The sequence below is a fragment of the Ochotona curzoniae genome, unplaced genomic scaffold (assembly GCF_017591425.1).
Source record: "Ochotona curzoniae isolate NIBS_2020 unplaced genomic scaffold, NIBS_Ocur_1.0 contig_1014, whole genome shotgun sequence".
NCBI lineage: Eukaryota > Metazoa > Chordata > Mammalia > Lagomorpha > Ochotonidae > Ochotona > Ochotona curzoniae.
Window position 1 is genome coordinate 26675806 of NW_024464920.1, and position 25115 is coordinate 26700920.

The 25115-nt window shown below is 41.8% G+C and overlaps 1 protein-coding gene across 3 annotated transcripts in view; it reads right to left on the reverse strand.

Moving 5' to 3' along the window:
- TPH2 (tryptophan hydroxylase 2) overlaps positions 1–25115 on the reverse strand; it is a 108080-nt gene that overhangs the window by 51542 nt on the left and 31423 nt on the right. For all 3 annotated transcript variants that reach the window (XM_040981636.1, XM_040981626.1, XM_040981645.1), the window contains 2 exons: positions 13959–14155; positions 9254–9389 (listed from right to left, as the gene is read on the reverse strand). In XM_040981636.1, coding sequence (XP_040837570.1) covers positions 9254–9389; positions 13959–14155 — 333 coding nt within the window. The remainder of the gene's footprint in view (positions 1–9253; positions 9390–13958; positions 14156–25115) is intronic.

The following is a 25115-nucleotide window of genomic DNA, read 5'->3' on the forward strand; positions in this document are numbered from 1 at the left end:
CACATGTTCAATTCTTAAATATATATTCTATATATTCTCTTGAATATATAGATAGATATGTGAAATAGTATCTTAGAAAACAATCTTTTTGGGAGTGAGTGTTTGGCACAGTGATTGAGTCACCACCTGTTGTACCCATACCCCAATTCAAGCGCCTAATCTGATTAGAGTGCTGGCCGCTCTACTTCTGATCCAGTTGTCTACTTTGATCAAACAGATGGCGGATCAAACCCTTGGGCCTCTGCTACCCACATGGGAGGCCTGGATGGAGTTCTAGGCTCTGGTTTCAGCCTAGCACAGCCTTGACTATTGTAGGCATTTGGTGAGCAAACTAGAGGATAGACTCTCTATGTCTCTCTGCATTTCCAATAAAAATGGATTTTTTAAATATGAGAAATAGCTTGCCCTATTCGCATCTGTTTCCTAGACTTCCGTGGCTCCATAAAGGTGCTTGAAGGAAAGCATGATATGTAGCCCTTATGGTTTTATTAAATTAGGGTTCTTCAACAATTTTGCATTTCTAAGGTTTTCCTCATCACTAAGGCCATAGACAAAACTGCAAAACATAGGCACAAGTGCATGTACACATACAAATGAACTAGTTATTATTCAACATCCACCTTGCACCAAACATAGCAGCAAATCTGCAGGAACTGAGTAGAGACTACCTTGCCCCTAGAGGAAACACCCAGAGAAAAACAGCCAGATGAACTGAAGCAAGCCTGGGTGCAGGGTTAGGGGACGTGGCTAAAGACATCATCGGAAAGTACAAAGTGCCCTCTGGAAAACAGGAGCCTGACAACAAAGGCCAAAGCAGATGAAGCTGGTCCCTTGTCCCTGGGTGCTCAAGAATTTCACGAATGTTTACCAACCTCTAATTCCACTCCACTCCCACCAGAAGCTTCTGGAAACAAATCGAGAGGTACTACTGAGTCACCCATCCACTCTGTACTCAGAAATCAGCATCAACCCACACACCCAAGACCGCCAACACAGTGCCCGCATGACAGCCCCTTAAGACCTGTACCAACACCTGGCAGAAACTGCCAGTCTCACAAAATTTTTTTTTCCCACCATAACATAAAATATCCCAGATGTAATTTTGAACATGTAATAGATTGACATCATTCTCCAAATGTGAGCCACGAGCTCTTCTGCCTTTTATGCAGATAGTGTTTAGGGTTAATTATCCAAAGGGGAAAACAATTGTACTAATTTTTAGCAGCATCTGAAGCTCAGTTTAGTCTCTGTCTTAGTTTCTCTTTCTGTCCCTCCCTCTATTCTTACCAGTATTCTCTTAGTAAGGAAGTAGAGGCAACCTTAAAATTTCCCATAGCTTAACTTCTATAGTTTCCCAGTGACTCACCGTTTTTTTTTTTTATGAGACTATCTTAATCCTAAAGGCAAAAACTGATGAAAGTGTGGATGGGCCCTCAGTAGGTGCTATTTGAGGAGACTGGTCTGCTTTGAACGACCTGTCTTTATAACCTTCTTCAGTGTCTGCAATTCCACCATTAAAGGCTTATAGTTTCACCTGAGGACAGTGAACATGTAAAAATTCCTTATTCATGGAGGGATGCCCAGCATCAGAAATCAGAGTGAAGTCATTGGGATTCGTGGAGGGTTTCCAGCAGAAAAAGGATAGATGCTTCAGAGAAAAGGCCAATTCCCTGCCGCCCAACGGAGTGTGCCCTGGTCATCACAGAGAACTGGAGTGTTGCCTTCCCCGTGTGCTCCCTCATCCCACACATCCCAGATTGGCTCTTGGGCTCTGTGTACGTCCCCAAACTTGCATTTCCTAGTGGCTCTGTCATTCACGGCTTTAGGCCACAATGGATTCAGTTTTCACTTTATATGCCAACTTAGAGGATCCACTCCAACCCGGGTCTGAGTCTTCTTGTTCCTCTATCACTCTGGCTAACTGGCCTCTAGTCCATTACAGTCTCAGGCACGAGAGAAGCTCATGTGTCAATAATTAACAGGCAGTGAGATAAGGGCTAAAGCAAAGTGCTACAGGAACATGCAACACTGCCAGGAAATGGCCCCACTGAGACAGCACCTGAGCTTATTCTAAAGAATTAAAAGGATTTCTCCAGAGTCATTCCCAGCAGAATGAACCTGTGGTGCAAAGAGATGGAGAGCCACAAACCAGTGGTCTCAATAGGATGGTGAGAAATCCCATGGGGTTGGAAGGAGCTTTTTGTTTTAAAGAGAAAGAGTGGAAGGCTGAAGATAAATATTGATGAGATCAATCATTTCCTTATTTGTAATGAGAACCACCAGAGAATGCTGTTTCAGATCCGAGTATTTAAAAGGAAATTAAGTCTACATAGTGTTCTTAAGAGAAAGGGGCACAGTCCTTGGCAGACAAAGCAATGTGACCATGATCTGTCAGATGTCTTATTCTAGGACAATCACCTGATGAGCTCTTTCAGGGAACCTTTTTGGTTCCCACACCTAACAAGAATAGACAGGTGCTCTTAACATATAGTTGGATATTACCAAGCATCCAATAATGCACAAGAAATCCTCCACAATTCAGAATCATCTGGCTGAAAAGTCAATAGCGCTGAGGTTAAGAAACTGCTCTATAAAAAAAAGAAAGAAAGAAACTGTTCTAAAGGAAGATGCGATGGTCAGGGGACACAGAATAACAGCCTCCACAATGCTCTCACCAGAGACAAGAGAGAGATGGGGAAGAGCAGAAGGCATTTCAAACTTTTATTCTGTCACTATGCTTCTGATGGTGCTCACACGTCTAGGTAATTTAGAACTCTGAATCGTTTCCTTTCATTTTAATGATGAGATGGTATCACTGAAATGACCTTAAATTTGATCCAACTGGTTTTTTAAATGAAATCGTTTGAAAACATCAACACTTGATTAGTTTCTTGTGACCACAACTAGACAACTGAAGTGCAGGATCATTCCATCACAGATTACTTAAAGGGAGAAAGAGAAATGGAGAAAATTAAAAACTCAGTGAAAAACCTCAATAATAGAATAAGCCAGGCTAAAGAATCACAGAATTGGAAGACATTTACTTCAATGATGGGGGAAAAATTAAAAAGCTGGAAGATGAACTGAGTTAAGAAAAAGACCCAAAAATTAAGAGAGACACTATTAAAAAGCTGAATATTGGAGTTATGGGAGAAGCCACAGAAAGAGAAGCTGGGTTTAAACAATATATTCAATGAAATAATAAAGGGAAATTTTCCTAATTTGGAAAAAGAATTGGGGAAAAAATTCCAAGAGGAGCACAGAGCTCCCAATAAGATTGAACAAAAACAATCTTCACCACAACACTTGATAATCAGGCAATCTTCAGTTGAACTCAAGGAAAAGATTCTTAAATCTACAAGTGAGAAAAGTCAATTAACATCGAGAGAAACACCAATCAGATTAACTGCTGACCTCTCAGAGCAAACCCTGCAAGCCAGAAAAGTGCCATGTTCCAGAATCTAAAAGAAAAATTGTCAACCCAGGATAACTTACCCAGCAATACTTTCCTTTGTCTTTGCAAATGAAATAAAATTCTTCCACAATAAAGAAAAGGTCAAAAAACCACCACTTTCAGACCTGCCCCACAAATGATTAAAATTTTCTTTCTCTTGACAGAGAAAACTGATAGCACCTACCAAAACCAAAGGCAAACATGGAGTACGTCCCAATAATACAGCAAAAAAGACTAAACAATGAACAACCCATTGCTAAAACGACAGGACCAAATTACTACTGATCAATATTAACTCAATGCAAATGGCACAAACTCATCAATCAAATGTCATAGATTAGCAGACTGGATCAAAAAACAAAACCCATCTATCTGCTGTCTACAGGAGACACAACTTACCAAGAAAGATGTGTGGAAACTGCAAGTGAAAGGATAGAAAAACATTTTCCAGGTTAATGGAAAAGAAGAGTGAGCTGGTATAACCATTCTTATATCAGGTGATATAAACTTGGACATAAAAAAAAAATGCTGAAATTGATGAAGATGGTAAGAGCTCACCTTACTAGTTTTTTAGGATGTTTTCTTTTTCTCATCTCTATTTTTACCTGGTTTTTCTCTCTTGCTTTTCTATGTGAGTCTGGCTAAAGTTTGTTTTGCTCATCTTCTTTAAAAAATGGCGTTTTTGGGCCCGGCGCAGTGGCGCAGTGGTTTAGGTCCTCGCCTTGCACGCCCGGGATCCCATATGGGCGCCGGTTCTAATCCCGGCAGCCCCGCTTCCCTTCCAGCTCCCTGCCTGTGGCCCGGGAAAGCAGTCAAGGACGGCCCAAAGCTTTGGGACCCTGCACCCATGTGGGAGACCCAGAAGAGGCTCCTGGCTTCAGATCGGCATAGTATCAGCCGTTGCGCTCACTTGGGGAGTGAATCATCGGGCGGAAGATCTTCCTCTTTATCTCTCCTCTCTGTATATCTGCCTTTTCAATAAAAAAATAACAAAAATAAATCTTTAAAAAAAATAAATTGAATTGAAAAATAAATTGAATTGAAACTACAAAGCCACAAATTGCAGTAAGAAAGCGCCATTTCCATTTATTTTTGCTGTATCATTTCTTGCTTGTTCATTTTTCTTTTCTAATAAGTCCTTGAGATACATGACTAGATCATGTCCCTTTCAATACTGTTTTTGCTATATCTCTGGGGTTTTGAACTTTTTGTTTTTATTTTCATTTCTTCAAAAATATTTTTTCATATTAATTTCTTCAGTGACACATAAGTCATACAGTAGCTTCATTTTCTTCAAGAACCTTTTTGATTTTCATTTCTTCAGCAACATATTAGTAGCATGTTATTTAACTTCAGGTTGTAAATTTTTTATTTTTCCTCCTGTGGTTGATTTTGCTTTATGGTTTTTTCATTTAAGGGGATGTACAGTATCTGTGTTATGAATTATCATATTTGGATGTGAAAACACAATGCTGTATGCATTTCTACTTCCAACTCAAAGATGGATTCCCAATGACACTGTTAAACAAAGCTTGACGAAAGGATGCTGGACTCTCCGACATTGTCAATGCTTACGATGTCAGGATACACTTAAATAGCAGAATGATGGACTTCACTGTTTGTGAAAGACTATATTATTGTCATAATATGGGGTAAATCAGTATGCGGAGGGGATTTTGAGTGTTCGAGGAGAGGAGTGGAAATCCCAAGGCCTATGGAACTGCATCATAAAATAAAACAAATATTTTTTTAAAGGCTGTGATGGGCCCAGCATGGTAGCCTAGTGGCTAAAGTCCTTGCCTTGTACGCACCAGGATCCCATATGGGCACTGGTTCATATCTGGCAGCCCTGATTCCCATCCAGCTTCCTGCTTGTGGCCTGAGAAAGCAGTCAAGGACAGCCCAAAACCTTGAGACCCTGCACCTGTGTGGGAGACTGGGAGGAAATTCCTGGCTCCTGGCTTCAGATCAGCTCAGCTCTGGCCTTTGCAGCCACTTGAGAAGTCAATCAGCAGATGGAAGATCTTACTCTCTGTATATCTGACTTTTCAATAAAAATAAATAAATCTTTTATTTATAAAAAAAAAAAAGCTGTGATAGTAAAATATATTCCTCCCAACCTGAAAAGGACAATACAATTCATTTTTCAGATAATGTCTTTGTTGCTGCTTCAATTCCCATGTCGACCCGGGTCTGCAAGACTCAGCCTCACCTCATTAGTGCTGCCTCCACCACACTGTTCCGCTACTGCAGCCAGTTATTTGGAAGCAAAGCACAAGCACCAAGCATGGTAGCCAAGCTGAACTTCACAAATTAGAGAGAAGCCGCCCTCCAGTTGGTCTGCAGTTGAGGAAATAGAATTTCATTACAGAGACAAAGCCTGCAAAAATGCTTGGGCAGGAAGCAACACTCCCAGCCTTGTGTCCCATAGATTCAAACGACATGGCTGAGGAAGCACAGAGGACTTTGTAAAAATATACAAGCATTGCAGAAGACTTTGCAGAGAACTTTTCTTCTGCATAACCTATTTCTAGAGTGATGTAATGTTAAAACAGGGATCATGTTGGTGTCTGGAGAAAGAACTGGATGGCAAGGGGACTGAGGCTGGACAGGAACGCACAGTTCACGGGACACCTTTTAGTCCTCCTTGAGCTTTACCTTTTCCTACAGTCATACACTTTAAATACAGGTAACTGTTACAAAACTCACAAAAGCAAGAGTTAGTAAACCCAAGTTTCCATCCCTGATTTAATCTGCTTGTCAGAACAGTCACAACAGACTTGGAAGAAAAACACACAAATCTATTCTGGAAGTTTTAAGTTCACTTTTGAACTTTGAACCCTCATTTCCAATTTCCATTTCCCACCAGGGGTTTCTCCATCTGGAGGTCTCACCCAACAGCACACTGGAGACCACATACACCAGGGGCCAGTATTGTTAAACTGCCACTTATAACACCAACATTCCCTATCGGAGCATCAGCTCCAGTCTCAGCCGCTCTGCTTCCAATCCAGCTCCCTGCTCATATGTCTGGGAAGGCAACCGAATATGGCCCAAGCACAAAGGGCCCCTGCCACCTACATGGGAGACCCAAACACAGTTCTAGACTCCTGGATTTAACTGACTTCAGCCCCAACCGTTGCAGCATTGAGAAATTGACCAGAGGCTGGATTCTCTCTCTTTCTCTCTCTCCTTCCTCTTTCTATTGCTCTATTGTTTTCCCTTGATCACTCTACCTTTCAAATAAACAAAATAAAGAAATCTTTTTTAAAAAGGCTTACATTGAGCCTGGCAGCGTGGCCTAGCGGCTAAAGTCCTCACTTTGAACTCACCAGTATCCCATATGGGCGCTGGTTCTAATCCCGGCAACTCCACTTCCCATCCAACTCCCTGCCTGTGGCCTGGGAAAGCAGTCGAGGATGGCCCAAAGCTTTGGGACCCTGCACCCATGTGGGAGACCCAGAAGAAGTTCCTGGTTCCCAGCTTCGGATCAGCACAGCACTGGCCATTGCGGCTTACTTGGGGAGTGAACCATTGGATGGAAGATCTTCCTCTCTGTTTCTCCTCATCTCTGTATATCTGACTTTGCAATAAAAATAATAATAATAATAAATTAATTAAAAAGGCTTACATAGACCAAACCCAAATTATCCTCTTCCTTCCTTCATTCTTTTCCTCTTCTCTTCAACCCTTACTATCGCTCCAATATTTTCAATCATTATACATAAATAACTATTCATTAAACTCCCCAATATAAATTTCTTACAACTATTTCAAGGGTCCTCTCCTCTCTTTACCCATAAGCACCAAATAGGAGTTAACATCACATAGGCTCTCCTCCCTACTCCTCTGCCTACCTCTCTGGAGTAGCATCTTCTATGCTACATTCCTTTTCTGGAATGTGATCTCTCAGAATGGTTCTCTTCCTGTGCACTTACATTCCCCTGGCCAACGCTGGATAGCACCCTCCTCCTTTGTCTACAAAATCTAGCCTAAAGTTCATAATTTGACAAGTGAGCATTTATCATGTGGCCTGAAGATATGTTTCATCTCTAATATATAAACTTTATCCTGAAACTCTGGTGTAACACATCTTGCTCAAGCTCTTGCACGCTTCCACAACCTTGAACTTGCTCTTTCTTGGAAAGGCTATTCACCCTCATGGAACCCCCACTCAGTTTCCATCCTCTCTGAAAAGGCTTTCACAACTACCACCTCCTCTGCAATCCTGCAACACTTCATGCGCATGCTATTACAGCTCTCACCACACTCCTTCCTGATTATTTATATTCCTATCTCTCTTGTGAGAATCTGAGCTCCTTTAAGTAAACAGCAACTCTCTTTTATTCATCTTTGAATCCACTGCACCTCCCTGCTAACACTGCACATAATGCTCGCTAAATGAATTGACTGAAAACAGAACACATTATCTCCAAATGTTATAGACTTCATTGCTCTGCCCTCTCTCTCTGCATACCTCCTGGCACACCATCCCAGGTCTCAGGAGGGCCAGTTCTTCAAAGGGCGCTAACAGAGTGCCTGCTATTTGTAAACAGGCCCATTTGTAAACCCTCTGGGCTAGATCTAGAGATTGCCTAACTCTGACACCCCTCCTCTGAGTACTCACACCACACGAAGAAGCATTTATTTTCCAAATATCTGGGGTCCTATAAGTACCCTGAACACTTCAGAAGAGCTGAAAGGAGCTAAAAAAAAACAAAACAAAACAAAAAAAACAATGTAGCAACCCGGCAGGGACTTGCCTGGCCATTGTGCCTTATGCCAGCCTAGCAAGGGCAGAGGGACTTCAGAGCCTCCATGCTAACCCTACCCACGTCTGCCACCATCAGCTGCTTAACTGCTTGAACCTTGAAGGCTTTCCACTCCCCAGTGAAGACCATGGCAGATCATTCATCACAAGCTTATTCAAGTAAAGCAGCATCATAAACAAAGTGATAACCTGACTGGCCTGAAGAACAGTGAGCAACAAATTGGGCTATGATTAGGACAAGATGCTTCACTGAATGGAGACCCACCTTGGGGCAGAGAACCCATGGCAGCTCCACGCCTTAAGATCTGTGCTTTTCATGTTCTCCTAGCTTACAGTCTTCTACCTTAAGACATTCACAAGCGGCTGACCTGACAATCCTATCCAAAATGCAGCATCCACCCACTACCCCCAACCCCCACCAACCTTCCCCTGCTCTATTAGGATGCATAGTAATTGTTAACACTTCATGTTAACACTTAGACTCAACTCCATATTATACATCTTGTATGTTCCCACCATGTTCTCCATTTATCCAGAAAAGCAGGGACGCACTAGCTTGTTCCCCAACAATTCAAGCACATAGCAGGCTCCCAATAAATGTCTGCCATGTTAAAAAGTAAAAAGCATACAAAAGCATCTCACATCTTGAGGCTGCAATCCCATGTGTGATGAGACCAAATGACTTAACACTTGGGTCTCATAGTTTTCCAGTATCCCACCTATGGTAGTGAAATAGAATATGATTGCTTCTCTTCTCTCCCTTAGCCCCCCCATCACCCAGAAGCAAATGGCTACAAGCCCCAAAGGAGATCAGACCAAGCAGCAGGCTCATGTAGGGAGAGAATTACGGAGATGAGCCAGAGCTGAAAAGTGTGCAGCTTCTGCTGTAAGCACATACTGAGACTAACTAGCTCAAATAACAAACCACTAAAAAGATCAAAGAAAGCCTAAGAAAAGCCAGGCAAGCACTGACCAGCCCACAGAGCAGCAGTGTCAGTCCAGCCTGACCTTTCGCGACAGGTACTCACGGCTCTGGGGTGTAGAGGGGGTCCGAGCCATGGCGGACGTACTGAGTGCAGTGGAACACTCTGTAGGCCAGTCCTGCGAGAAAGTCTCGTGGGCTCAGGTATCCAGCCACCGGCCTCACAGTGAAGCCAGACCTTTCTAAAGAGGCAACAAAAAAAGAACAACTAAATGAGAACTCCACGGGACTGCAGGGCCCAAGAAAGGAGACGTAGTATTTTTAAGGATACATCAGAAACAAAGGCAATCAATGTAACAGCTGAATGATATGTGTGCTATTAACAGCTATCAAGTGGGAATTCTGCTGACAAAAATACTCACAAATAACAGTTTCCAGGGGATAACGCTTATTAAAACAGAAAGCCAACAACAATATTTAAGGGTTTCAATTCAGAAATTAAATTAGAACAAGAAACATCAAACACACAAAGGAAAAGTACACTCTGAAGTGATGCTTAGCATGTGTTGTCTGGTATCCCTGGGGTCTCTGCTTGAGTGTGTAGGGTACCACACAGCCACCCCCTTTCACTAGCATCTTGAAGACAGTTCACCCTACACCACTCTGCTAGCAATACCCCCAGCTCCTCATTTGTGTTGTTTTTTCTCCGGTGTTATATTAGTTGCTCTTATTTGGAATGGTTCACTAAAGCACTCTATCTTCTGTGAGCTTCTGGTTTACCATTAGTTTAAGAGCCACCCAATGCTTCCTTCTCATAAAGATCTAGAGAATCTGCAGTGGGAGGGGCATTGATTTCATTTTGGAAATATACATTTTATTTTAAAAAATTACATGGTTTGAAATGATTAGTCCACATTCTGATCTGTTCTCACACTTGCATTTCTGTGTTTTAAAATAAAAACTGTGTACATTTAAGAAGTATACTACAATGCTTTGATGTGCATACATACAATGGATTACTCTAGCCAAGCTAATTAAATATTGCTCTCTACCAACAGTTACCTCTCTGTATGTGTTAAAAACACATGAAATCCACTCTTTGAAAATTCCCATTATACAGTATTACAAACCATGGCTGTCATGCCATCCATTACATCACTAGACTTATCCTAACTGCATGCCTTCTGAGCAACATCTCCCATTGCCCTCACCTTCCTGCCCCTAGTAGCCACCTTTCTATTGTTTCTGTATATTTAGGTTTCTTAAACTTTGCAAGCGTGAAGAACTTTGAATAACTGGATACTTTTAACATTTCCTTTTACAATAAATTATTTTTAGAGTGAGTCTCATGTTGAAAGAAAGAAAGACACACACACTTCTCCTGGGTTTTTGTGTGCTAATGAGTGATGACAATCAGGCTCCACCCCCAGGTCACAAAGACCCAGGGAAAACAGTGAAAATAGTAACAGTGAGATGCTGCTAAGCACAGTATGGGTGAGGCACGTTGGAGCTTCGGATCCACCAACTCACTTTCCCACCCAACCACCTTGTGAAGCAGATAGCATTATTTTCTCCATGTATAGAGCAAACACGAAGAGGTTAGGTACTTTCCACCCATAATCCATATTCTACATCACTACCCTACACCTTCTCTTACAAAAATATTAATTTGGAAAACAAACGTGGGAAAATTATGCAACAATATTCTAAGTGACATGGGTTTCAGAAACAATAGCACAAAAATAAACTTCATATGAGCAATGGAGAATTGAAAGAATGTTTAAAGTTCACAAAAATTGATTAAAATGTGACTATTTGGAAATTTAAAACTTTTTGAAATCCATGCATAGCATTTTTTTCTTCACCCACATCTTCCAGGAACTCTTTGAATGCACAAATACATACAAGAGATAACAGAGAGCCATGACAGAGAGGACCACAATCTTGGTACGCAGTCACATAACTTACTATGTAAGTAGGTGCCAATTATGTGATGCTGATCTGCGGTTCTCAGTCTCTTCCTCAGTAATAAGTTTTGCATAGCAGATGCCGTCCACACTAGGGACGAAGGATATGGGTATCGCCCTGAGATTAGGGGTGCTTCTCCCAGACCAAGGCCCGGTTCAGCTTTTTCCTGACACACACGGTAGCAAATGAAACCTTGCTATGGTCCAGATTTGCAGGGGAGGAAGGACTTGGATTATGTCTTGCAGAACAATCAGTACTCAAGTAAGTAGAGGAGAGATAACTTCTCTAGTGAAGACAGAGTTTCAGCAAAGGTGCATGGAGCCCATGCTAAACGCACAGGGTGTGCACAGGGTAGCCACAGTAGGAGGCCAGTTTGGAAAGCTGGGGCAGGCCCTAGAATTGAGGCTGAGCAATTCAGACTTGATGTCACAAGCAAGGGGAGAGCTAATTATGGCCTGCAGAACAAATCCAGCTTGTTGCCTCTTTTTGTACACCCCTTTAGCAAAGAATAATTTTTATATTGTTGTAATAGACACGTGTTAAATGGCTGTCCATAAAATAATTTTAATTTTGCCTCTGGGCCCAAAATGTCTAAAATGCTCATGATCTATATCTACCAGAAAAATTTGGTAATAGTGAAAACAATGGGGAGCACAGTTTTCTAGCAGAGATGAAAGGAAGAAAGTAATATGCTAGGTAATTTCTTAGAAAGCAAAGCTTATTTCTAAAGAGCGGGCAAAAGAACAGAGGGGAAACGAGACATCAAGGTTATAAAATGATGGCAACTTTTTGGTTGGTTTCAGTAGAAACAAAGAAAAGGACAGACTTATGATGTGTCATAAAGATATAAGGATGATGTGTGAAAATTATGGAGATCCAAATAATGGTCCCAAAAGATACTTGTGTCCTAATCTCTTGAGTCTCTGATTACTTGCATTCTTCTCATGGCAAAATGGATTTTGCAGATGTAATTAAATTAAGGATTTTAGCATATGTGGGTTATCCCAGATTATTTGAGCATCATAGATACAATCACAAATGTCTTGGACCAAGCGGGATGATTTAGTAGCTAAATCCTCGCCTTGCATCCTCCAGGATCCCATATGGACACAGGTTTGTATCCTGGCTGCTCCACTTCCCTTCCAGCTCCCTGCTGGTGACCTAGGAAAGCGATAGAGCATGGCCACAAAGCCTTGGGACCCTGCACCTGCAAGGGAGACCCAGAAGAAGCTCCTGGCTCCTGGCTTTGGATCGGCCCATTCCAGCCATTGTGACTACTTGGGATGTGAATCAGTGGTTAAAAGATTTTTCTCTCTGTCTTTTCTCTCTCTGTAAATCTGCCTTTCCAATAAAAATAGATAAACCCCTTTTTAAAAATCACGAACATCTCTACTAAAAAAGGAGGCAGAGGGTAGATATCTGGTTCGACAGCTGGGCTTCTCCTTAGGATCCCTGCACTGGAGTGCCTGATCCAAGCCCCAGCTCTTCTGCTTACAATCCAGCTTCCTCCCAACATGCACCTTTACAGGGAGCAGAAGATGGCCCAAGCACTTGTGTCCTTGCCACCCATGTGAGATACCTAAATTGGGTTTCTGGTTTCTGGCTTAGGCCCAGGTCAGCTCTAGCTATTGCAGGCATTTACTCCAGTGATGGAGTAACTCTGTCCTTATTATCTGTCTGTATCAATCTATCTCTGCCTTTCAAGAAAATTTAAAATTCAAAAGCATTTTTTAAAAAAGGAGGCAGACGTTCTAGTCATAGAAGCAGAAGTGAAAATAGAGTAAAAGGCCATGAATGCCAGGAAGAAACTAGAAGCTGAGATATGGCATGAATCCTAAGAAGCAACAACATCTTCAGAGGAACACAGCTCTGCCAACCCCAGGTCTTGGACTCTGATATCCAGTACTGTAGGACAATAATTCATGTCATTTTATGTCACCAAATTACAGTAATGTGTTAAGAGTAGCAATAGGACACCAGTACAAAGAGTGTTTAATATGGGAGGAAGAGGAATGGGTGTTAGGAATTCAGAGGGGGCCTTAGAAGCCGGTTTGGGAAAGCATGTTTCCCTGAACAAAACAAAGCAGGCTTCAGGTCATAAAGTAAATTCCAGGATAAGAATGCAACATGGCTTCTACTTTTCCCTTGTTTGTCCTTGGAAGGGGAGAGAAGGGAGCCCAGGGACCCTAGCACGAAGAAGAGCAGAGAGAATAGGACCACAGGACACTTTGCCTCAACTCTGACCCCTCACAAGAGCCCTTAATTGTTCCCAGCGATTGCTCCCAGAAGGGTCAGGCAGGAGAGAGACAGACTGTGAACTGAGCACCTCCATGAGCCACTTTGCTACTACCATAACATCAACCATGATTATAGTTGCTGTCAATTTAAGATTTCAATAGAACAATGAGTGATTGATTGATCAACTGATTGATGGATTAGCCTCCAGAGGAAAGTTTCCAATGTTCAACATTATCTCTTATATCTCTTCAGCCAGTAAGTAATTTATAAAGCACCTTGGCAGCCTTTGTATATCCTATAACCCAACAGAGTAGTTTCTGGATCAGAAAAAGCTCAAAGGTGAACTTGTGAATGTCTTCCAGGGCTCGCAGTTTATTACAGCCCATCAGAGAGGCCACAGCAAGCCCAGAACAGGGTCAACATGGGCTGCCCCATATTCCTGCCTGACTTCCTGCAGGAGTCTATGGGTAATTAAAGGTTCATTGCTCTTCTTTTTTAAATTCACTGTTCCTGTTTTTAGAAAATGGGCCATGGCCACAATGCGTGTCCTTAGATTGCAGAATGAGAATATGAGCTGGAAAGAGGCAGCCCGTATGAAGACTTACCTTTCAGAAACATGGAAACATCTTCTAGTTGAGGAACATTGTCCTCCCGGTAGCCACAGTATTTACTCAGCAGAGGGAAGTTTTTCAAATACTCTCGGCAAGCGTGAGTAGGATAGAGTTTGGAAAGCTCTCGGAAGACGATGCCCCAAGTTCTAGTTTCTTCTTCGGTGTACTCCACCCTGGGGATTGGCTGACCACTAAGCAGGAGATAAGAAAAGCAAATCCAGATCACCAAGTTCTGTGTATTCTGATCCTGAACTTAGCGCCGCCCGATTCTCATAAAGTATAACACCTGAGTACCTCAAAAACGCCTAAGAAATATGTCTTTTAAAAGTCTGTGCTAATCTATGTTTGCATTGTGTTTGCACGTATGTGTGTGTGTGTGTTTGGATTTGCATGAACCCTTTTTCATTAAGTTCCATCTTCATACAGATTTATAGAGCTTTGATAAGATTGTCCTATAGGCAACAAGAGTTCTGGGCTGGAATAACCTGGCTCAGATGCAAAACTGATCAGAAAGTTTTTTCTGCAATCATCTGAACATTGGCTTTTGAAAATAAACTAAAATCACCAAGGCTAGCAATGTGGCATGCAGGTTAAACTGTTGTCAGCAACTCCAACATATATCGAAGGACCAGTTCCAGCCCTGGCTGTTCTGCTTCCAATTTAGCTCCCTGCTAATGCAAATTTTAAAAAAGCAGCGAAAGACAGCCCAAGTTCTTGGACTTCTGCCACATATATATTTTTTAAATATATATGTTTATATGTAAATATTTTTTAAAAATCCTCCTGTCCAGACTCTATTCAGTCTCTCTAATTTTAATTTTTTTTTTAGTTGCATACCCCAAATGTTAGGGGAAAACTATAAGACATGGCGAATATAAAGTGAGAATTTTGCAAACCACAAAGAGCAGATCAAGCTGAAAGGTGCGCACATTAAAACCTCCTACTGTAGGATGGAGGTCAGCAAATACATCCTATAGAGGGCCAGAAAGGAAACATTTTAGGCTCGTAGGTCATACCGTCTTTGTTACAGCTAGTCAGTTGCGACATAATTTTCAAACACATCCACGGACAATATGTAAACAAATGCACAGTTGTATATTGATACAACTCTCTTGATCTGACCCACAAACAATAGTGTTCTGAGCACATTTTAGAATACTGAGAAGCTGCCCTGGACTGCAGTGGCACAACTTTAAACAGAGACTTGCTGGGCAGAGAAGCTCTGCAGCTCTCCAGACATACATATTTATATGTATGCAGTATTAGAGATGTTGGAGTAGCACATACTGAAAAGAATCAGAGGGCCCAGCGCGGTGGCGCAGTGGTTAAGGTCCTCGCCTTGCACGCCCGGGATCCCATATGGGCGCCAGTTCTATCCCTGCAGCCCCGCTTCCCTTCCAGCTCCCTGCCTGTGGCCTGGGAAAGCACTCAAGGACCCAAAGCTTTGGGACCCTGCACCCGCGTGGGAGACCCGGAAGAGGCTCCTGGCTTCGGATTGGCATAGTATCGGCTTTTGCACTCACTTGGGGAGTGAATCATCGGATGGAGGATCTTCCTCTCTGTATATCTGCCTTTCCAATAAAAAAATAATAAAAATAAATCTTAAAAAAAAAAGAATCAGAAATTAACGTGTGCTTCTTTGGGTATCAAGACTAAGGCCAAATTAGAACAAGATTAGCCTTGTTTAAATTTGCTGTTGATAGCAAATAACACATTACAACCTGGCAAATATTTGCGAGGATGATCAAGGCTGATAATATCTAGCATCTTTGATTAATTCAGAATGAAAACCTGACCAGGAAAAATAAAAATAAAACGGATGTAAGTACATAAATAAATAAATGCTCCGAATCTGGTTCCAAGAAAATCAGCTAAATCAATCTGAGTAAAGCCAAATAAAGCTATGAAAGGCTGTGCATAATCAGAAGATGGGAGAGTGATGTGGCTGAAATGATGAATGAAATATTGAGAAGCCATTTAAGCAGAATTCCTAGTGCAAACATCTCCCCCCACTACTGGTCAGCAAACATACAGCTTTTCACAGGGATGTTGAACAAAGAAGGTACAGAAAGTGAACAAGGATAAAATAGGGAAGGAACAGAGAGGTAGACAAATCTGGTACTTCATAATGAACTCCTAGCTTTGCAATCCTGGCAATACGGACAGATGGCCTCACAAACTCTCACTTGTTTCTGCATGTCTGCCCTGCCTGAGTAACTAACTGTCCTACTCTTTGGGTTCATGACTGATGTAACGTGCAACTGGACACATCAGGAGACGTCTTCAGGACAGTGGGAGGCAGTGTTATAGGAAAATGAGAGTCTTATTTGCAGCACATGAAGAGGACAAGCTATTTCAGGAACTGCAGATACCTGCATAAAGAGGATCTGGTCTCACCTACCCCAGCATCAAGAGCAGAAGCCTTTCTGGGTGTTACTTCCAGAGTAGAGAAGGGGAGGGATAGTCCTTGGACAAAAGCTGGAAGCCAAGAAATGTGAAGCACCATGAGGGAAAAAATGATTTTTGGTGGGAGACCTTGGAAATTGAAGTTCATATGAATTCTGTGGGACTGGATAGCGTGTGCCTGAGAGGAAAATGGAGAAGATCCATTCCATCAAGCTCTGTTTAGTTCTCAGAAGGAAAACGATCCCAGTAGTTTGCATCATTCCTCACGAAGCACAAGGGCTACCCCAGCCATGGTGTGCCCAACCCAGAGGAGAGGTAGAGGGTTTGCCAACCAACAAGGCTAAAGAGTGGCAGGACATATTTCTACAGGGGTAGGATTGAAGGGAGTGACCGTGTCCAAGAAAGGCAGGCATAACACTGGACAGAGAAGAGCATTTCTGCAGACAACACTCCAGCAGAAGCACTGCCCATCAATGATGTCCCGGCCATCATGTTAAAGGACCTTGGCCCACTCACCCACCTGGCAGCCCACAGCTCTAGAGGAATGAGATCATAAAAGAAGAAAGGAAAAGGGCCTCAAAACCAGAGCAATCCTCCTATCACACTCCAACTACGCCCCTTCCCCACCCCCACCCCCCAAAAACAGGCACATACAATCCAAATGACTGTGGGGAGGTCCTATTTGAATGAAGCTTAGGTTAATCTTTTCTAAAATGAACAAGACTAGATCTTAAATGTCCAAGTGAGACTACACCTGTAATGGAGAAAGACAGGAAATGAGATGTTGTTAGGGAACTTGCTTCCCAGCAGGAAAGAGGGATTCAGCACAAAACAGCTGAAAGCACAGAGTGAGAAAAGAGGACTGTTTTCTGCATAAACACTTATACTACTCCTCAATTGACTAATTATGGGCAAATATTTAAGTGGATAGCTGGAAGTCTCCTCCACATATACGGAATGAGTTGGAATTCTAGAATTCTCAACCAGTGCCAAAATTATTTTTCAGATCCCTAATTCACTGGAGAAAGATAGATGTTGCTGGAGGCAGTTTCCATTCGCTGCAGATTGTCCCCTTCTGTCAAAGTATGGCACATACGAGCTTTATCAGCACAGCTAGGGAGCCTGTTCAGTGAGGACACTACTGAAAGGGACAGAAATGGTCACCCTGGGGATTTATATTGACAATGGGAAAGAGTCCCTGGGGATTCTGTTACATTGTGCTATGAACTCTGGAAATGCTGAAGGCTGAGGGAGGCATTGGTCTATACAACTAAATCCCACTCCTCCTGGAGACAGGGGCAAGATTCTGAAAAACGCTGTTTTGCCCACAAAAGAATGGAGAGTGGGAAGCACATCGACCAGTCTAACTGGGGGCAGGGACAGGCCGTGATTCTGTGCAAGACCAGAGCTTGTTAGAGCCAAGTTCTTTAATAAACACTTTTGGACAAAGAAACCCAGAGAGACACATCCCGCCAGGACTAAAATGGTAGGAATGCTTTCTACAGGCAGATGAATGAGCAACAACGCTGTCATTTTAGTGAACTGTATGATATTCTGCTGCAGTAGGTCCAACAACCAACTATTTTTCTATTTAAGCGAATTAGAAACTGCTTGTTTATGGTACTACCTGGCTGCCTCCTGGAGCCCTTGCTGCCGGATTTCAGAATGTGAAATGTGGCTTCCATGCTTGGATTATCCTCAAAGGAATTCCCTCGTGGGAAGCAAATGACTTAATAAGCGGAGGAAGATGTGACAGGCTGCAGTGGATAGTAAGATGGGCAAAAGAACACCAGTTTGTGTTCTTTGAAAACAGTTGGACTTTCTCAGCAACAAAAACCAAACAGAGCACAACCTAAGGAGCGAATGGGTGACTGAAAGAAACAGAGTTGAACACATTCTATTTTATTATTTCATTATTCATTCATTAGGGCAGGAGCTGTTCTGCCTATTCAAGTCTTGTTTATCTCCCTGGAAAAGATTATCCTTCTCATCTGTGTCTCATCCCGCCCTTCCTTCCCTACTTTAGGAGCTTCTTGATTAACATCTCCACCTGAGTGTTGGAGAAAGAAAATGAAAACATATGAAATGTGAAACCCATCAACTTTGCAGCTCATTAGTGATCGGCAGTTCCTCCAAGGGCTTACAGATCTTTGAAGAAAGATTATAGGAACATCAAGGCTAGCAGTCTCTAGCTTTGTTCCTTCTTGATTTAACAAGTGCACTCCCTACACTCCTCGGTGAGCATATCCTGAATCCTGCATAATGTCCAGGGACTTACTTGTTACCCCCTTCCCTTTATAGCCAAGGAAGCATCTAAGAATTAAAAAAAAAAAATGAGGTTGTCATTATTTTTAAAGTATTCTAAGAATAATCTTTACTGTGATTAAATAAAACTTTAAAAAAAAATAATTACCATTCACAGAATCTACTATTGTCAGCAAGTGTTTGCTACCCTGCCCACTCCCGTGATACACTGGAATATCAATCAGCACATGATGGCTCTCACCTGTAAGCAACGACCATAAGTGTAATGATTTGTGAATTCGTATCTCTTGCATGATGGTATCTCCAGAGAACTTGAGTGTTCAGCAAGATTACCTGTGCCTCTGCTGTGTGAGAAAACTTGAAAATGGCTGGAATCCTTGAAGGTTTAACCCAAAAGAAAATGTCAGTTTCTCTAACAATTTTCAGAAGGCATAAGACTATATCCTGTGCATAGGCAAAATCATACTTCCCAAGTTAAATCACAAAAGATACTCAGTAACTTGATGGTACCATGTCTATACTAGTCAGGGAGAAAAACAAGAGGCGAAAGAGTACTTTGCTAAACACACCCTTCCGTTAGAATATACTCTTCTCAAAGGCAAGACTCTCACTCAGAATGGAACCTTAGTTAGTGGTGCTCATGAAATAATGGTGTTGACTGTACAAATCAACTAATCAGACTAAAAGAGGCCATAAATTTAAATTTTGAGAAAATTTGGTGTGAATCAGAAAGTCTTCTGGTTTTCTTTGTCTTCCCTCATCTTGGCTCCATACATGAAAATTGCTATGGCATAAGATACTCCAAATACTTGGAATTTTAATAACTTTTCTGGTAGCTTCCAAGGATCCCCATGTATTCTGTATTTTACAAGTAAAACTTCCTATCTTCGAATTTTTACAACTCAGATTCCCTGGTCCCCATCCCATCATTGTCACCCAGTTGCAATTGCAGCCAAACATTTCCACCAGGAAAAACAAAAAGTAGCATGTATAAGCCCAAAGGGACATAAAACTCCAAACTTTTCCTTGGCTAGGCATGCTAATGATCTTCCAGAGATACTTTCAAGACCACAAGACATAAGGTTCAATATCTACACTTCACCCCTACGCCCCTGCAAAAAATACAAAAACCCTTGGGCCTGGCGTGATGGCATAGTGGTTAAAGTCCTCACCTTGAATGCACCAGGATCCCATAGGAGCACCGATTCTAATCCCAGCTGCTCCACTTCCCATCCAACTCCCTGCTTGTGTCCTGGGAAAGCAGTTGAGGATGGCCCAAAGCTTTGGGACCCTGCACCTGCGCAGAAGACCCAAAAAAGGCTCCTGGCTTTGGATTGGCTCAGCTCCAACCATTGTGGCTACTTGGGGAGTGAACCATTGGAAGGAAGATCTTTCCTCTCTGTCTCTCCTCCTCTCTGTATATCTGCCTTTCCAATAATAAATAAATCTTTTTAAAAAATTAATAAAAATTTAAAAAAAACTCAAATCAAGGCCAACAGTTGAACTACCGCCTGAGTTACATCAAGAATACTTTAGTGAACAGTCCAGTCCTCTGATGTACGTGGCTTGATGAGGCTCAGATGGAGAGGGATCAGGCCCATGACTGTAACATGAAAGCACAAGAAGTTCTCTAGGCCACACCAGAACGTAATGTGGAAGCACAGCGAGTCCCCTAGGCCAGTAAGGTGAAGAGCATTTATGATCACATATTTTATTTGCTTTTGCAAATGAGTTTTTGCACATGAATTTTCATAAATGACTCTATGGGCCCTAAGGAACTTTCAGATGGGAGCAAACAAAAATGTTACTATGTTTTGTTCACATTGTTAATATTGGTGCTGCCTTACAAGAGACATAATGAAAATAAACTACTTCACCTGAGGAGCCTCAGGGAGCGTGGAGATTTAACTCCTGGAAATTATTCGTTTTTATTTGTCTTGTGCACCACAGGATAGGACTTCTCACCATTTTCTCACCTTAGAGAAAGCCTTCTCACATTTCAGAAAAGTGATTTTCATCTGCAAAAATTACCATGAAATTAAATATCAACAGCAATAGCAAATCTAACATCCATCATTCTGTGCATGGTTAACATACACAGGAGCTTGAACTAAAAATGTCAGTGGAAAAAAGAGCCAACATTGTCCGCAATCAATGGCATCCAATAAACTCAAGTCACCAGGATGAAGAAACCCAGATCCAAAGTTTCCAATGGCACTACACTGATAGCTCTTGTACCTTGATGAACAAGGACTCAATACTGCAAACCACCTGTGTCAGAGGATGGTCCGAAGCTTTGGAACCCTACACTCACATAGAAGACCAAGAGGAGACCCCTGGCTTCAGATCAGCTCAGCTCTGACCACTGCAGACATGTGGGGAGTGAACCAGCAGATGTAAGATCTTTCTCTCTCCTCCTCTCTGTAAATCTGCCTTCCCAATAAAAATAAATAAATGTCAAAAACACACAGTTACACTACAGTTCATGGTCCTACACCAGTTCATCCAGCCACTGAACTGCAACAACAGCAATAATGTAATATCTCATTGCACGGATTATATTTAATAAGACTCATTTTATTTGATGATTAAGTAAGTAGTATCCCTGTCTTAATGTCGAGGAAACAGGTTTACAGTCATCTGTCCAAGATCAGTGACGGTGGCAAAGTGGCACCTCGTATCTAGAAAGGCCGACTCCAGAAATGCTACTCAGACAGTCCACATGGGAATCGAGTATTTGGTGTGCATTCGGCTTCCAGGCTTAGCCCCTGATCCCTCAATGGAAGCGTAGGGACACAACATTCTTTCATAAAACTGACTGAGGCCAACAGTAAAACACCTAGGCCAGAGGAAGGACTCAGTACTGTTAATTCCCTTCCTCCAGGAATGCAAAATGAACAAAATCTCATCACTTTCCTGCAGGGTTAAAAATAGGTCAGGAGATGCTAAAATGGCACTGTTCCATATAAACCCATTCACCTCTCAGGACTTGTAGTAGTAATTTAAATCCTTCATGTTCGTGGAAATAATTTTAAAGTAAAAATACCCATACCTCTTTCCCTGTGGAACGTGTTAGAATTTGGTGCAGCCGCTGCCCTTGTCAGTAAGTGATTCGGGCCTTACTGTGTTAACGTTTTCCATAGCTGTGGGAGCCATGCTATAATCAGACAACATCCTACTGAGGCATTCATGCACACCTAAAAAGCCCAACAAGCCTTAAAAAAAATAAAAAGGAGAAACTTTTTTCCAAATCAATTCTCCCTTTTGTCTTTCTTTGCAACTCCCAGGCTCCCTTCCTTTTAGCCATTCAGCTGAACTTCAGGAAGACAGAAACAGTTGGCATGAAAATCATTCTTTCTATAAAGCCTAAAATCTTCTAAATACTTGTAGGAACTGTGCAGTTCAAATATGCTAAGAATTTGGTAATGAGGGAAATAACTTCTTAAAAACCCAGTTCATTTAATGTCATTGCATTTGTTTCCAGCCTCTATGTGCTATCACCTCTAACCAATGAAAACGGCTACACAGATTACTGAGAGGGAAGAAACGGAAACCTCAAGGGCAAAGAAAAATATGTAGATTCTCAAGAAAGGCACTCCTAAAATCCTTAATGTGACCTTGCTACCTTGCTCTGAAATGAGTCTAGTCATCTGGGAAATGACCCCAGCACTACAAACATTTAGTTTTGTTCTACTTTTCAATTTACCGCTCCATTTCAGAGAAATTAAAGCATCAACAACTGGTGTTTATGCAGGAGCCACAAAGTACCCAAACAGCCACATACATCTCAGTTTCACTCAAAACCTGAGAAAGCAAATCAATGGAGGACAATGGAATGGGATAAAATTAGCTCAGTCAGGGAGAAAACATATTTGCTTTCTAAGTTGTCTCCTCTCAAAAAGTCAGGAAAGAGGAAAAAAATGAAAATAGGATTCCACATCACAGGAGAGTCCGCAATCCATCAACATGACTGTCTGCCAATGAAACTGAAGGAGTAAATTCTATTTGAGATAATAATAACAATTTTCAACCCTCAGTCAAGTATAACTTTCTCTTCCATTCTTTCTGCATCTTCCATTTGCTATGTTTCCAATTAAGATTCACCTATCTTAAAACAGGCAATGTGATCCTTGGGCCTTCTTTTAGTAATGTGTTCCTTGAAGTTGCACTCTGAAACTAAGCAGGATCCATACATCATGCCTCTTCACACGTGGAATGAGAAATACTAAGGTCAAGTAAAATTCGTGCAAAGGTGGAGAGGCGGAGGCACCCCAGTTACTTTTCTGCAGGTTGCAACAATTGTAAATTCATCTTAGTAAAAATTCAGTATCAATAATTCTCCAACTGAAACACAACACAAAGCTAAATCGTAAAAGCTGTTTGTAAGCTGAAGAAGCTCCAGTATGCACAGAACTAAACCCTGGGAAGTGAAAGGCCAAGGGCAAAGAAAAAAGGCTCAAATTAAGGTCTGGAAACCATGCTCACTTGTCTCTGAGCATCCTTGAGGACTTCAGCTGGCTCCTGATGAGTCATCTACTGAGAGAGAAAACTCAGAGGAGCTCTGGAAGAGCAAGACTTCAGCTTTTTTTTTTTTTTTTTTTCGTTCCAAGGCACATGCATTCCACATTTATGTATCCATTCAAGCATCTGAAATCTCAGTCCCACAAATCTTCAGCTTCACATCCTATAATATTTGGCAAGTGTCCATGGGAAAAAGAGATTAGCCAGAAAAAAAAATAGTCCTTTTCCTGCTTTGATATGGAGAGGAGGTTAGATTCAGTATCACTATCACTTCCTGTTAAAAAAGAAAACTCTCACTGATAGAACAGTAGACTATTCACAAACTCATCCAAATTGAAAGTGCCTGCTGGGCTGGTGATTGCACTTTTCAAATATGCTAGTCTCCATTTGGGGCTGTATTGTTTGTTTTAGGATTTCTGTTTAGCTGTGTACTTACACTCAGAGCAAATGAATCACAGAGGGTGCAATTTTATAAATCAGAAAATCAAGAAATAAATAGGCTACCAACTGCTGCAAACCAGAGTGACAAATCCCTGGCGGTTGGCTTACAAGCGTCAGCCCAGCTGTGTTTATTTCCATTCATCCTATAGCCCATGAGGATCAGGCTTCGGGTGAGAAGAGAACAGTGTGGGACCAGGAAGAGCGGAGGAAAGGCACCACATAAGATTAGCACACGGTTCCGCCATGCTCTAGAATGGCTGATGTTCCAAACCATCTCTGAGAGTTTCCATAGCCTTGACATCAAGCAGGACGGCCTGGAGAATGCTACTATGAAACCTTAAGCATATTAAGTACTTCCATGATCTGCCCATCTGAAATGTGCTAAGAATTCTGTAAAGAAAATAACTTTTAAGCATGCTAAATCATTTAGGTCTGTTACCATGATGTTCAGTTGGTGCATAGAGCATTCTGTGTGACGTGGAAGTTGCCACAGGGAATGCCCTCTGAAGCAGAGAAAGTCAGAGTTCCCTGTAAAACTACTGAGAGTAACCTCACTTAGAAACTATCCTGGTTACCTAGGAAATGACCTAGCACAGCAAAAACTTGCTTTATTTCTACTTTTCAGTTTACTGCCCCATCTTGATGGACTCGAAGCAACAGCAGGTAGTGTTTATTCACACAGCTGACAGTGTCACTTGCAACAAATTTATTAATTTCTCTGAAGCTGAATTTTCTCATCTTCAAAAAGGTATATTAACACTTACTTCAAAGACTCATTGTGAAGTTGCATGACATAAAATGGACAATTTTAACACACTTTCCAGAAAAAAAAAATGGTGAGAATTTAAGAAAAGGAATAAAGCTGACTGAAGATGTGAACTAAGAGGTCTATTTATGATACACGCTTTTAAAATACATGTTCATTTTTTTTGAGAGACACTAACAGAAATCTTTCATCTGTTGCTTTACTCCCCACATGCCCGTAATAGCTGGGGCTGGGCTAGAGAGAAGACAAGAGCAAGAACTCAAGCCAGGCTTCCCATGTGGGTGGCAGGGACCCAGCCACTTGGCCAGCACCTGCTGCATGAGCAGGAGGCTGCAAACTGAAGCAGAGTAAATATTCAAAACTCGCTATTTGGATTTCAGATGCAGGCATCCCAAGTGGTCTTCAACTCCTGTGCCATATGCCCGCCCCAGGGATGCATGTTTCTGCCACCATCAGTCACTCACAAGTAAATCCAAATAACCCAATCACAAGGTGGCCTTTCCTTTGTATTCTGCCTGAAACTCGCTCATCTGGAGATTTTGACCAGGTCAATCTTCCAGATTGAAACAAACAAGCTACAAACTATACACATGATGATGTTATGGCACTGATAGGTCTGTGTGTGTGTCTCTCTCTCTCACACACACACTCTTTAAAAAAAAAAAATCTATAAACCAGCCCACCATAGAGCCTGAATCACTTCAGAGTCCCCTTTAAAGTCCTTCACTCACTTTAAATGACCTTGAAAACTG